The following is a 16,083-nucleotide window of genomic DNA, read 5'->3' on the forward strand; positions in this document are numbered from 1 at the left end:
AAGAAAACACAATAATTTTAAACCAAAATTATATAAATTTTTTGTTTCCTAAATTGAACATTTGTATTAAGATTACTTTTATTTATTTACTTTTAATAAGCAATTTGATGATTTTGATGAACACACAGATCATAGTGTCTTTATTTATGTTGTCCCAGTTATTTTATTTATGATACATATATTACTTATATTGAGTTATTTTTATATATCATTAAAATTTAACGGTGCCAACATGGGTCGTGCGAAACATTCCACTCCAGAAGAAAGGCTCATACTCTTTAAAAACGAAATAAATAGAAAAATTACTCATTCATTGCAAATGTATTAAAGCATTCTAAATGTTACATTATGTTAGATGAGGAAAAAATGAAATATTTAATTCTGAAAATACAATAGTTACCATGAGACACGACGGTGGAAACAATAAAATGTGTTTTTTTTCTTATTCTGGTGTGTACATTATACTATATAAAAAAGGACATTTCTAAGGAAATATTGAAAATGGTTATGATTACATTACCATGCCAAGATGAATATGCCTTTACAGTAGAAGAATAATGATCCAAAACACAGAGCTCAAATGGTGAAGCAGTGGTTCGTAAAAAATATAATACAATAAAAAGTTTTCGTTTAATATTTAAATTAAACACAATATATGTTTTTAATCAAAATATCTTATGAATATTTGAAATCAGTTCAATTAAATAAATAGGTACTCGGTAAATAATTTGAAAAAGTCTTTCTAATATAAAAGGAAGTTTTTTTTCTCTTTTAGTTTTTATTAACTTAAACTAAATTGTTATTATTATCATTGAACCAGTCGTGATGTAAAATTAATACGCTCTATACGAAATAGATGTGCAACCTCTAAAATTAGACGTGAAGTACAAATGATTTACATTTACCAGAAATTTAATTAATTTGAACTAAATTGATATTATTATTATTATTATTATTATTATTACTATCATTGAACTATTTTATTAATAAATTAAGTATAAATACTGGAATACTATCATGTATTCCATTTCTAATAAAAGTAAATTTATAAAATGTTTCTTTATTAAAACAGTCAAATAATTATATTTAATTATATTTTTGGTTAAAATTAAGTTATTGTTTAATATTTAATTTAAATACAAATTTTGTGTATAATCAATATATTTTTGAAATGAAACTTTTAATAATTCTGTAAATAATTTGAAAAAGTTATTCCAACATAAAAGAAATTTTCTCTTTTGGTTTTCATTAACCTGAACTAAATTGTTATTATTATTAATATTATTGAACTAGTCGTGCTGTAGAATTAATAGAGTCTACACTAAATTTATTCTAAAAAGTATTAATGTTTACCTGTAATTTTGTAATTGAATATTATTTTTCACACTTTAGATATAAAATAAATGTTTATTCTTATTTTATTTTTTAAACAAAATTCGTAATATGATATCTGCAATAATGGTCCTATAAATATATTGTTAATTTTCAACTTACTTAGTCTGTAACTATAAATTTATTATGTATTGAAATATACACATGCATGCATTACATTTGTTTTAAATAATTGTGGGGATGCGAACTTTATATTGTAAACATTCCCCTGTACCAAAAAAACTGTTGTGTCTAGGTGTAATTGTAGCAAAGAATTAAAATTTCAAATATAAGCAAATTGATTATAGAAATTGTAAGTTATTGCGGCGTTGGAAGAGGGTATGTCAGGGTATTCAGGAAAATTTATACATTTTTATATAATTTATTATAGCAGTAAGATTCAGAATTGTCTCGTTACGCAATATTAACACAATCATTATACAGTTCTGCTAATTTCAGATTTACACATGTTAGAACGGCACTGACATGTAAGCACGTAGCACACGTGCAGTTTGAAAGTAATTTTTAAAAAACGGATCAAAGTTAATTGATTAACTTATCTCATTCCAAATTATTTCAATAATAGATTTTTTACTCGGGATTCTAAACAGATAATTCTGAGTAACATCCAATAAAAATTTCATTATTTAATAAAAATCATAAAATACTTTATGTACCATTTTTCTCGACTTATAACCGCAGTAAACTACATGATAATTTGAATGGACAATTTACAGAATTTATTTTAACAATTAATATTTTACTTTGTCATTTTTTGCGCCTTTCCTGTGCTTCTCTGATTTAGGGTAGATCTACCCATTTTAAATTTCACCCTCTTCTGTTTAATATTATCACTGGTCCGAGACAATTAAAATAAAATCTTTCTAATTTCTGAAGCATTTTGATGATACAAAAGTCTTCAGTGTATATTTGAGTCCTGAAATATATTAAAATAGCACAGATTTGTTCAAGTGTTTTAATAGACCCTGTATCTCATCCATAATATTATTTTTCATTGCTAAATAGGGTATTTGTTTTCTTAAAATCGCCTGTTCTAATGAATCTCCAGATTTGAAAAACTTAACACTTGACCACAATTTCATCTTGAGAAATAATTCCTGAAAATATTTTAATATATTATATATATTATTATAATATTATATTATAATATTTTTCAGATTTCTTTTATAATTATTTTTTTATTTAATTATTTTACATAAATATTTGCACCTTTTCTTAATTAATGTTTCTTTGATTTTAAATTTCGATAAGTTTAAGTTAATTTATTATGACAAAATATTATTGCTAATACAAAATCGCTCTTCAATATTGAGTTTTAAAATATTTAATAACTTAATTTAGAACCAATAAATCTCAAAATATTTTACAAAAAAAGAACTCAATCCAAAATTCTTGAAAAAATGTCTAAAATTTAAATAAAAAAATTAAAAAAAAAACTAAATACACACCATACAGGCTTAAATTTCATAACCAGGACATTAAAATGTACAAACCAGTAATAGCTGTACGTAAATTTTCATTTTTTTGTAAATTTTTGAAAATTTTCAAATTTTTATTAAATTTAATATTGACAATTTTTTTTAATATTCTATTTTTGATGAACTAGGTTAGGTTAGGTTAGATTAGGTTTCTATTTCTTTTTTTTTTTTTGAAAGTATTATATTTTTGATAAATTTTCTAAAAAAAATGGGCATACAATATAAAAAAAAATAATAATAAAAATTTTTAGGAAAAATCTCATACGACTCTCTAATAAGGCTACATTATCATTATTTTAGGAGGTTTACAACCGACTGTAAATTTTATACTTGTGTTTGTTTTCATTAAAAGAAAACGACATTCCTTCTCAAATAATTTTTTATAATTCTCCATACAAAATGCCATGGTATAACTTAAATTTTATTCGTGCAAGTCAGTATATTGCTAGCTAACTATGCAGCGAAGACATTCAACTGGAGAAGAAATGATAAGGGCGGTGGGACTTTTGGACAGTGACATTAATTAAACTCAGGTTTCTTGTGGAAATGGACACTGCCCAGAGCGTGATTTCATTTATTCATTTATTATTCGAATAATTAATAAACAATTAATGATTTAAATAAAATTACTGTTCGATATTCTATACCGTATCAAAAATGATGAGCGTGTCTACTCGCATATTGAGACGGAACATCAATACCCCTTTGTAAACAAAAAGGAAAGATATACATGCAATTATGTGGGCGGGCCGAACTGACTGGAGGGGATCATTTGGTTTTGCTGCGTTTAGCATGCGGTTCGTCTCCGCAGACGTTGTTTTTAGTATATTTTATTTAATTTTTGGGATACATTTTTATTTTGAAAAAAGTAGTTTATTTTTAGAATACTTATTTTTGTTTTTGATATACCCTCAAAAAATATTTCATTTTACAGATTGAAAATTATACAAAGTTACGGAATTTAAATGGAGCATCCGAAGAACTCGAACTACATCCCTACGCATACGGAGAGTTACTAAATGCATTCGCAAAGATTAATTTACATTGTGCGCCGGCGCGCACCAGCACGGCGCATTGTCTCTGAGAGTAGGGATTCTTACTACCTGGCAAAACTTTTCTCTCTTTGTCGTGCATCCATCTCTTACAACATCCAGACACGAAGAGCATTTTTCGTACGGTATAAGAAATTAATAAAAATGCTTTTAAAATTTTATTCACTTTTATTAAGATATTATAAAGTAAAAAAGAATTTTATACAAAATTAAACTTTTTAATTTGGACATAAGTTTGGAAACCTTATTAAATAATTTAATTTTCGAATAATAAACCAAAAATAAATAGGATTAATATTTTGTGCATAACCATCAGGTTGTATGCTGCACACCATTTATTCATAGAGTCAATAAATTTTCAGGTAAATTCTAAGGGTATTTTTGCTATTCAATTTGAAGCCTTTTCACTACTTTTGTCTTATTTTTTATTGTGCACTGCCGTATATTCCTTTCTAAATCATCTGAAAGATGTTCTATAAAGTATAGATCCAGTGATAATGAAGACCCATGATACACTGAATATAAGGTAGGATATTGCGCATGGTGGGCGGTGCTTACTTTAGCGCGAATACGTCACGCGTAGAGTAGGTTTTGAACTGAACAATATGATTTTGACCTATAATCTGCGAATTACTATGCCCTTTGGCAATTTTGTTTCAATAAGCATTATTATAAGTAAATAGTTGAATATACATATTAGCTTACGTCTTCACCTTCACCGATGGACCAATGCGACGTGCTCACATCTATTTAGACTAGTTTTGTTTTATAAACAAATCTGAAGTATTTGTTTACATTTAATAATCGGGGCAGTTCTTAAAAAAGAACCAGGCAGTCAAGCTTTAGATGTAGAGGGTTAAAGTACGTTTGTTGTAATAAAGCGTATTATTGTGAATTTAGTGTTTTAATCAAACTAAAAAGACAGATTAACAGTCGCTAATCTATCATACATATACTTATTTAACATATGTACGGTATTCTTTTCGGCGTTTTGTTTCTGTGTGTATTGTTTTTTACATAATTTCTGGATTAAATTTGTGTATTAAAGTGATAAAAATGCGGTGTGCTGTTGTAGGATGTAATTCTGACAACCAGTCTAAACGTAGTCCTATCGGAAACGTTAGATTTTTTAGATTTCCTAAAGACAATAATCTATGCAAAACGTGGTTACATCTCACAAAGAGAAAAGACAAAGTAAACACAAAAAACGCTGTAATGTGTTCCAAACATTTCTGTGAAACTGATTACAAAGTTATCTTAAAACATATCCTTCTGGGTTACACTCCTAAAAATTTTCGCGCACTGAAAGATGATGCTGTTCCTACGCAAAATTTACCCCAATCAGTTGTACAATCACCTTCAACTTCTGGAGCTGGAAAAAGAAGAAAAGTTGCGTACAAAAAAAGAGAAACAGCACGTTTTATAAAGAACATGCTTGAGGCTGAAAACACGTAAGTTTTTGAAATATCAAATTGTGGTGGTGTGTTGATTTGATTGTATGAGACTAGCTTATCTTTTTGCTTAACAGGGTTGGGGAAAGGGCAGCTCAGCCTGTAGTTAGTAATGATTGTAAGGTGGAGGAAAATTTAGATAATAATATGGTAGTGGAATCAAATATTACTTTGGAAAAGGGTAATGGTTTTTCTATAAATCATTTATCATATCATTTGCTTATGTGTTAAAAATTTTAGTGTTCAAACAAACGAAACATGGAAAAACTTAGATGACCTCGCACTTGAAAATGAACAACTTAAAAAACAACTTGCTGCAATTAAACGGGTTTTTAGTGAAAATGACGCTTTACAAAATTTGGCAGGGTTTGTTTGTTACAAGCTAAAAGATTCCACCTTACAAAGTCCAAGTCAATCATGGTCATGGATTGATCACCTCACTGAGGGTGGTTTATCAAAACCGTCGTTAAGTTTTATGTCTCAAGTTGAAGAATTAAACAAAGTGTTTCTCGAAGTTAATGGTGAACTCATAGTAACCGAAAAACAAAATTTTATCCATGATCTTTTAATGAAAAGTAGTAAAATTGATTGTCCTATACAAGCAAAACAGCTTTTTTTTAGAACTAGAATGTTCTTCAGAATTAAGGAACTCAACAGGGCTTTAAGAGACAAATCAATCGGCAAAAGAAAATGGAAAAAAATTGTTTCGTAGATTCAAGTGTTAGGTTTTTATGTTTTTTGTTCTATGTTTACCTGTCAAAATGTATTAATAAAAATTTATATTTAAAACCATGGTTGGTTATCCTTATAAACTTTAATAAACTTTATTGTAATAAACTTTTAAGTAAAAATTTTTTTACTGCAACAGTAATGCATCTTATAGCACAGTTACGCTAAATTTTTTTATCTTTAATTTATAAAATATGGCATAACAAGCATTTTTTATATTAGATTTTTTTGTAAACTATGAAAATAAACACATTTCTGAGAATATTCGTATAAAATTCATATCTCCGTAATGCAAGTTACTCTACGCGTGACGTCATGCGCGCGGCCGACCTAAAATTGAACACGGGAGTATCCGGCACTGATGAAGACCATAGTAAAACTTGTACATCGACCGGTCTTTTATATACTTGGAGCATGCTTGGAATCGTTGTCCTGTTGAAACAACCATCTTAGTGTCATATTATTCTCCATGAAAGGTAGCATGTGGTCCTTCAATATGTTTCCATAAACAAATCGATCAATTTTTTCGGTAATATAGATTAACGGGCCAAAACCATAGTGATTGAAACAGCCCTATATCATAACATTGCCCCTTCTGTGTTTAACTGTCGGTAATTTGTATGTTTTATAGAACCGTTTGCCTACAGATCTCCTCACATACCTCTTACCATCATTTCCAAATAAATTAAAAATAATTTCATCGCTAAATGACACCAATCCTCACTTTTCGTTAGACCACTAAATATGCTCTCTTGCAAAACTAAGCCAGTTCATTCTATTTTTCTTTGATATAAGAGGGTTTTTTGGGGGTTTTCTTCAAAACAGTCCCATTTCTCCCAGTCTTCTTTGCACTGTCTTGGCGAATAAATTTAGTACATTACCCTGCAATAATTCTGGATAAATATCACTAGTTGTTAATATGGGATACACTCTTTATGCGCCTTTCAAAAATTGTATCCTTACTACGAGGTCTGCCTGCTATGGAACGACCCGCAACAGATCCACAAGTGTCAAATTTATTCATAATTTTGGATATGGTCCCTTTATTGATGTGGAGAATAACAGAAATTCGATTGTAGGACATACTTTCATTTCTACAGTCTACAATTTGTTTTCGTAAGGCCATTGGGATTTGCTTTCGCTCGGTTAAAACTAATATTTTTAATAATACTAATAATAATTATTATTATTATTTAATTAGATATGTGTTTCTTAATTAACGTTAAGATAGAAATGTATGCTATTTCTCTGGCCACCACTGTATACTAGAATCTATATCAAATTGTACTGTACTCATACTGTATATTTTTATAGTTTTTATTACAATTTAAATTAATTGTTGCGTCGGGTCCATTTTCCTGTTTGGTCCAGCCAGGCTGCGCGATCATTAATTAAAATAGGTCACTCCGGTATAAACGGTATTATTGATTTATGCAATAATTTTTGATAACCATGCACCGCGCTACGGTGTTGATATTCTTTTCAGAAATGTATTGATGTGTTGATGTATTGCATCGACACAAAATTATGACTGCGCCTTGCGTCTACATAAAGTTGAATCGGTTCGTTTTTCTTATATTCTTTCATAATGGTCCTATACCATGCCAAGGAAAGGAACCCCAAACTAAAACTTTTCTTTCACCGTGTTTCTCTTTTTGTAATATATCTGGAATCTAAACTTTTAGAGGAAGTATTTTTTACCCTCCGATCTAATTCTGTTAAACTGGACGATAATACTTTTTTGTGTGAACTTTTGGTCTTGTTCAAATATTCTTTTTTGACACCAATGGTTACTTTACAAAATTTCAAGTTTTATTCATTCAGTTGGGGTCTGATTATTCTACTAGACACATAACCCAATTAATTCATTTTTTTTTCACCTAGAAATCAAGAAAGGATGTCGTTTACTGATTTTTTTTAATTTGTCTGTCAATAAGAGGAGTTATTTAGGACATTTTCGTATTGTATTTTTAATTGAGTGTGTTATTTCATATTTGTTAATAAGCGTTGTAAACCATTTTAGCGATATCAACAATATTTATACCTTGATGTTTCATGTTAATTATTGTATCCCTCTTCTCTGGAGTGCAATGTTTTTTTTTTTCAGTGAAAGTGAATTTATTCAATAAAATAATGTAAATCCTACTATTGAGACGAGTATGGCACAAAATGTAAATACACAGCACCGCTATGTCTAGGAATGATTTAAATATATATGGTAATTTTATTTTAAACTTAGGTTTTAATTTAATTTGAATACGGATACATAAAATTGACTAGCTGTGTATTGAAACAAATGAAAAAGCTGATAACAAAAGTTTATTTTCAAAAAATCGAATACAGAAGAGCTTTTTATTCGCGCTTTCTACACTCGCGGTTTCGCTATTCGCGGATTAAAAAAATGTGACCCAATTTCTGTATTCGCGACTAAAGATTTCTTTATTCGCGGATCTAAATCTGAACATCGGTACAGTATCCTTTGCAAACGCGCCGTCAAATGGACTAATAAAAAAGTAAAATAGACCTTATTACAACTATGCCAAAAGTATGTTTTTAAATAATATCGATGCTGTATTTTTTCGGCCTTTGACATAAGCCGCCTTCGCCGCGTTCGGTTGTTTATGAGAATTCAAACAAGCAGTTCCATCCTTTGGTAAGAGCCGCATATGCATTTATAGTTTTATCTTTCCATTCGTTACAAAAATTGTGATCGAGTAATTGATCAATAAAAAATTCGAAGATAAAATAAGGTCGTCAGTAGTTTCAACTTCACTCTTAGCTAAAATTGTTCGTAATCCAGGAATATAAAAAATGGAAGTGGCGTTATCATTATGGATCGAAGACCGCAACCAAAAAATGAAATGAAAATTGATCCGTGTATGGAACAAAGTCTTATTTTTAAGAGGCAAATTGCTAATGCTTCTGCTGAATATCAGTCTGAATTGAAAGAACTTCTAAAAACTGCCAAGCAAGAATAAATTACAAAATTCTTTAAGCCATTGCCAAAGCCTGAAGATAATAATTAATCAGTATGGTTAAAAACCTGAATTAAATTGTTTTTTTTATATATTTGTTCTTTATTTTGTCACCTAGGAACATATCCCCTATAATCCTATATAAATTACCATTCCATATTCACGGTTTCTGTATTCGCGGCATATTTACGGAACATATCCCCCGCGAATAAAGAGCTTTTATTGTATTTTAAAAATGTGTGAAAATGTATGTAAAATAAAAAACATTTCTAGACTGTAAAACTTTTCAAAAATATAGTTAATTTGTATGACTTCTTCATCGTCTGGGCATGCTCAGAATTAAATAATAGATGTCCAGTTGGAGAATCTCATTCCAAACATTGTGAAGCGATAAAAAAAGAGTTCTTCTGTTGCCTCTAGCCCATTCCATATGAAGAACCCTTGCTGAAGTATGTTCTACAAGTGCTCGATGGGGTTCAGGTCTAGGAACTGTGCTGGCCATGATAATAAATCAATATTATTGTTTTCCAAAAATTTCATTGCAATCCTTGAAATGTGAGGTCTAGTATTATCATGTATGTGAACAAAGTTGGGCCCAATCGTTGTTGCATATGGAACGACAATTGGTGATAGTATCTGATCCACGATCTACCCGTCAAAAGACCAACAAAACGAGCTCGGTTCTTTCTCCGATACTGATTTCTCTCCAAGTCATGACGAAAAGAGTACACTTTCTGGACACTGTCAAGGTGGTTTGTATTGTTTGGCTTTCTCCACACGAATGCTTTTCTAGATAAATTCCAAACTGGAATTCATCATTAAAAAGTACTGTTGTCCAATTTTCCACAAAGAATGTTCCTGTGTCCACAGAAGTCGAACCCCTCGATTTCCCCATGAGAGCAGTTGAATTCTCAAAGGTCGACAACGTAGATTTTTTTCATACAAGATGTACAGTAACAGCCGAAACTGTAACATTATGAACTTGCTGGAGCATGATTTGAAGTTCTGGTGTCGTCATAGTAGGGTGTTTTCGTGCATTAAGTTGCAGAAAACAGTCATGCACAGGTCCCTCACACGCTTTGGGTAGTGTCCATTTCCACCAAAACCTGAGTTTGATTCATGTCACTGTCCAAAAGACCCACCGCCGTTATCATTTCTTCTCCAGTTAAATGTCTTCGCTGCATAGTTAACTAGCAACATACTGACTTGCACGAATAAAATTTAAGTTAAACCATGGCATTTTGTATGGAGAATTAAAAAAAATTATTTGATGTCGTTTCCTTTTAATGGAAATATAAAATTTACAATCGGTTGTAAACCTCCTAAAATAATGATAATGTAGTCGTATTATTATATACATTACAAATAATTGACCCTTGATCACATTCTCTGTCTCTCTCTCTAAGCCAAAAACTAAATTATCCCCAGACATTACGGTGGTGCGTATATTTGAATGTTCTATTTCCTTGGCCAATCATATAAGACTAAAAAAAAACAAAAACAGGGATAAAATATCAAAAAAATATATATTTTTTATTATAAAATATTTGATTTTAAATTTTGTGCTATTTCTCTGACGAGCAGTGTAAATAGATAAATTGTAATAATTTAATTGAAAAATAAACAAACCACATTTAAATGCAAAATATATTGATGTAACTATTATAGGAATTTAAAATTTATTAAGCACGTTCCGTTCAACAAGTGTTTGTAAATAAAAATTCAACGAGCCGCCATGGCAATCATATGTTTCCGTTGTTACGCGCATTCTGGTCGCGCAACGGAACGAATCGTTCCGAACGATATGATTGATTTTCGGCCCACACCATAGAAAATCTTACTGCAGTAAGGTCAGTTACAACTTTTCCTGCTTGTGATTTATTGGAAAAACAAATTTTTAGCGGAGTTAGTAGTTGTGCGTTCACATTTATCTATTTAAATTAAGGCACTGTTTTGTTCTTCGTGCCATTCTGTGATTATTTATTTATTGAAATGGATAATCGACATAAGAAAATTATCGCTTGGCAGCAACAAGTGGAAGACGAGAAATCTTCAATCATAGCTTCTTTAGATGTGTTATCGCACAAAGTGAGTTGTAATATATTGTATGGATTCCCACAAATTAGTCTGTTTTAAGGTCCAAAAAAAGCTAAGTGATGGATTGAAAAAGAAAGACTACATTGGAATAATAAACTATGAAATAAATATTTTAAAGAAACTTTCAGAAATCAGCATGGATTTAGACACATTTATTCAAAATGAACTGTCAGATGATATAGCTGAGAGTGTTGAAGCAGATATTAAAATAACTACTGATGGTTCAAGTAGTTTAACTGTTACTAAAATAATTGATTTACATGAATGTAAGACAACTGAAACAAATGATCAAACAGACTCTCTCTATTCAGATAAAGAAAAACCAGTCACAGATTTTTACAAACAGTTTTCAGAATCAAATAGTCAAATTAAAACCGAATTTTATGACATAAACAATGTTCCTTCGACATCTGCTTTGCCATCGTTAACATGTGGCATTGCAGTTTCCTCTGAGGAGCAGGATGCCATGTTAAAAGAAAATATAAACAAACTCACACAATCTTTGGGATTGATTGAAAAATTAGATGATTATAAAGATTATTATGAAAAGAATATTCATGATATACCAGAAAAAGATACCAGTTATGAAAAAAGTAAATTAGGTATGAACAACTCGTAAGGTTTTAATATTTTAGTAATTCCTTTCATATTTTTAGATCAACGTGAATCTGCATTAAACATTTCAAAAAATACTGAAATTACTAAAAATGAAACTGTTACTGATAATCTTAAGGCCAGCCCTAATGATAGTACTGGTGCAAGTAAACAAAACTTGTCTCTGACAAGTGAACAGGAATGTGACAATATGTTCAAATGTAATGTGAAGAAGAATTGTCAAAAGAAGGCAAATAACAAAAATTCCTTTGGTAAATTATATAGAATAATTATACTTCTGTTAAATTATTAAGAATATTTTGGTAATGTAAATTAAAATACAGTTGTTATAGTATCTTTACAACATTTTGCTGATTGTTTATCCTAGCTGTTCTTCACGGACTGCAAATTTATGTAGTTTCTGTTCCTTATTCTTGAGTAAATTTTATCATGAGATTGCTTCATATATAGAAGAATTTTTAACTCATATGGAATAAGTATATACTAAATGTTAATAAAATAATTGTTTTAGAAATACCTGACCAGAATCCGCCACAAGTCGGTACGGAGTGTGTATTTAGTCATGTGGAATGTCCAGATGAATTTTACATCCATTTAATAGATGAAGACACTATAACAATGATCGACAAGTAAATTACTTATTTATACTTCATACAAATTTTAATACTTGTGTATTTTAGCATATCATATGAGATAGAAAAGTCGTTAAACAAAAAAATTCAGTATAAAGACAAAGAGGAGGCTCATGACCAAATTGGAAAATTCTGTGTTGCATACACTAATGAGAAAATCTGGTGTAGATGTGAAATAGTGAACTGGTTTCTGGTCAGTGGCATTTTTTGCAATTCTATTACTTTTTAATTTAAATATGCATATTAAATTTAATTAATAATTTCAGGTGTATTTTGTGATGAGTTCTGTGAATAATACTTGCATGACATCAGCCTTTGATAAGTCTACAGACACTTATCGAATGCTTTTGACGTGCTAAGTTGGAAAGGTATGGTGTGGGGAGTAATTGTTTAATGTTACTTGCACCATATGTCAGGTCGAAGGTCCTCGAGGATTCCATCTTTAGTCCCTTGCCCTACAGGGTGTCCCAGAATTATCATTAAACCTTGAAACCTTGAATTCTTGGAAACGTTCTAAGGCATATTTTTTTCTCATTTTTCAATTTTATTTTTAATTTATGAGATATTTGAGTTTTTGATCACAATTTTGTATATATTTGGACAGCTTTATTTTTCCAATATTTTAAAGGTAAATTAAATTATGGTTTAAGAAGATATACTTTTTAGGTAAGTATCATATATTGTATAAAAAAATGCCTGTAGAAAGTTAAAAAAATAAGCTGTTACCCTTTTTCGAAATCTGCCAAAAGTAATTTTTCGTAGATATTGCAGAAACGGCAAGAGATATAAAAATGCGACTTGCGTCAAATAACATTGAGATCTGGACGCTTAAATCAATCTTCTAGTCTGAACAACCAATATGGGACACCCTGTAAATTTTAAGGTTTTACACCTATTGGCTATTATCTATAATAAGAAATGAATAGTCAGTCATTTAACTAAAATATTAAGTCTACAAAAAATTTATAGAGATATTGAGTCCGGATAATTGATTTTAAATTTTTGACATTTTTTTAGGAAAAAGAAACTAATGAGGTACAAGTACAATTATGCGATTACGGTAACTGCTTGATAATCAGCTACAAAATGTTGCAACCATTAACTAAAGAAGTCGCAAATATTCCAAAATTGGCGATTAAATGCAACCTGCCATGGGTAAATTAAATAAAATCCCTTTGTATATATTACTTAAACTGTTTAATGTATTTTTAGTTGTATCCTCCAGGGTCCACCCATTTAAACAGATTGACAAAATGGCCTGAAGAAACAATAGAAACTTTAATACAGATCAGCGAGTTATTTAGCTCATCTGACGAGAACAGGGTTTTCAAATTATTATTTTGCGATAAAATTAAGTATGCCACACACAATGCAAATTAAGTTTTATAATTCATAATTCTTTGTGCAATGAGCAGGTCTTTAAAAATTGCGGGGACTTGCACGAAGTTCTCTTCGATTTTTATTTCTAGTTTCATGCAAAATTGTAACTTGAGTATTTGGTATTCCTTTACACTCTGCAATAGCTATATCAACTTGCAAGTGATACTGAAAAATTGTGTTTGTTTAATGTTTATTTGATATAAACAAAGAGTTAACTAAAATATCTCCCGGACTTGTATACTATTGACAAGTGAAATAGAACTGGATGGGTTTCATGTAAGCCCTTGCAATTGCCAAAAACATCATTTTTATCTATTGTCCATGCCTTCGGAGAAGTGAGTCGCATATTTCACAAAGAATTGCGGACTGTAAAACAATCGTAATTAATGTCTTTTGTTTATGGTTAATCAAGGATAATTTGCAGCAATTCTTATGGTATTGATCTTTACAACGTCACAAGGAACTGTCCAGATGATACTGTCGGCCAAATCTTAATCGATCTTGGGTTTGCTGTTCAACTATTTGATGATTGTAAGTGATTTAACTGAAATAATGTATAAAACATAATCTGTATGGAAAAATATTTTAGTGGACGTAAACAATTTAGAAGTGGAAGAATACGTATATGATGCACAAAACTACGGTGTTACGGATAATATCAATGAGGCGATTCAAGGTTACGATGCAAAGGACGAAGCCAGAATATGCAGATATACGAGACCTGATGGGACTTGTTTTAAGGGAAAGAATTGCAGATTTGAACATACTCCATTCAACAAAGGTCAGACACAGACTAAATACAGACATTTAGTGAAATTGGAATTGGAAATTGTTTAGATGGTTTATATTATTTCTCCCTTGTTCAACCTTAAATGTTTTAATTCTTAAATTTTTGTATCTTCTAGAGATGCAAAGTATTATATAGTAACAATTTTAGGTGGATTTACTACGGACAAATTGGTAATTTATAGAGCCGCATGTCATCCCTTTATTTTACCCAATAAATACAGTACGGTACACATTTTAATCACTGGTTATAAAAATCAGTCTACTTTCTATGCTCAAATTGTCAATAAACCAATTCTTCAAAACGAGAGTAAGTAATTTTTACTTTTTATGAATAATATATTGATTATTATTATATTTTTCTGTATAGGTTATTATATGGACAAACTTATATTCAACCTTATTTCTTCTATGAACTCTGACCATAAAATTCGTTCGTATGAAAAATTTAAAGTTAGCCCGGAGATCGGAGAAATATGTATTGCTTATCATTGGAGTAGAAAATGGTTGCGAGGAATCATACATAGTCTTAATGAAGGGCCCGAGGGAATGCCTGTATCAGCTGATGTAATTAAATTTTTTCAGTTTATTTTACTAGTTTTATACTATGAATTCTGTTTCAGATATTTATGTTAGACTTTGGTGATACTGTAACAGTACAGTTTGAAAAAATGCGGCAAATGCAAGAAGAATTCCTTATGCTGCCATTTCAAGTAAGTGATAAATTATCTATTTTGATAGTTTCCAACCAAAAATTAAAAATGCCATATTTACACAGTTTTTGTTTCAGGCATTTGAGTGTTATCTTGATCGCTACCAGCCCAAAGAAACTATGAATTCTGCAGCCAAGACTTTTATTCTGGAAAATATACTTTTTAAAAACTTTATGGCGACGATTTTGTAATAAATAATTTGTATTCAATTATCTAAAAAAAAATAAAACACTGCTAATTTTAGGTCAGATTCGTTACCTATAAAAGTGAATATTAGCGGCATGAATAACGTCAATATCGGTGACGCGATGTATGAAATGGATTTTTTGGAACCACGAAAGATTGGCAGTGATCCGCCTGGTTCATATGAGTAACAATAAAAGTAAGTACTATTTTTTTTTCTCAACTTCTCATCCAAATATAGTAATAAATGCGTTAGTTTATTTAGGTTAGAATACTTTTAAAGAAATTAAATAAATAAATTTAATACTTAAATGTGTTCTGGTCTAATAACTTAATCATATATCACAGAAAATAAATGTAATGTTAAATGTATACAAAAAAGTTTTAAGATTTTAAATAAATGTACTTAAATGTGTATTTTCTGATCTAATAACCCATAATCACGCAAAATAAATGTATTGTCAAATGTGTTCAAAATGTATGTACTGTGAAATGTATTCAAAATAAATGTAAAATAATATGTTATCCTTTGAAATTTATTTCATTTCTTAGTCCTTTATATCATTTTTCTAAATAGTGGGTTTCTACACCGATGCGAGT

The 16,083-nt window shown here is 29.9% G+C and overlaps 1 protein-coding gene across 1 annotated transcript; it reads left to right on the forward strand.

Annotated features, from left to right (window-relative positions):
- Window positions 1-10,933: 10,933 nt before the first annotated feature.
- Window positions 10,934-16,008, forward strand: LOC109608778 (uncharacterized). The gene is made up of 14 exons (XM_020025327.2): window positions 10,934-11,165; window positions 11,215-11,776; window positions 11,831-12,040; window positions 12,301-12,418; window positions 12,470-12,614; window positions 13,439-13,576; window positions 13,634-13,776; window positions 14,226-14,332; window positions 14,391-14,582; window positions 14,739-14,897; window positions 14,958-15,154; window positions 15,211-15,300; window positions 15,378-15,487; window positions 15,545-16,008. Exons 1-14 carry the CDS (start codon window positions 11,070-11,072, stop codon window positions 15,672-15,674), a joined length of 2,397 nt encoding a protein of 798 aa, XP_019880886.2. The 5' UTR covers window positions 10,934-11,069; the 3' UTR covers window positions 15,675-16,008.
- Window positions 16,009-16,083: the final 75 nt, after the last annotated feature.

The sequence above is a fragment of the Aethina tumida genome, chromosome 1 (genome assembly GCF_024364675.1).
Source record: "Aethina tumida isolate Nest 87 chromosome 1, icAetTumi1.1, whole genome shotgun sequence".
Taxonomy (NCBI): domain Eukaryota; kingdom Metazoa; phylum Arthropoda; class Insecta; order Coleoptera; family Nitidulidae; genus Aethina; species Aethina tumida.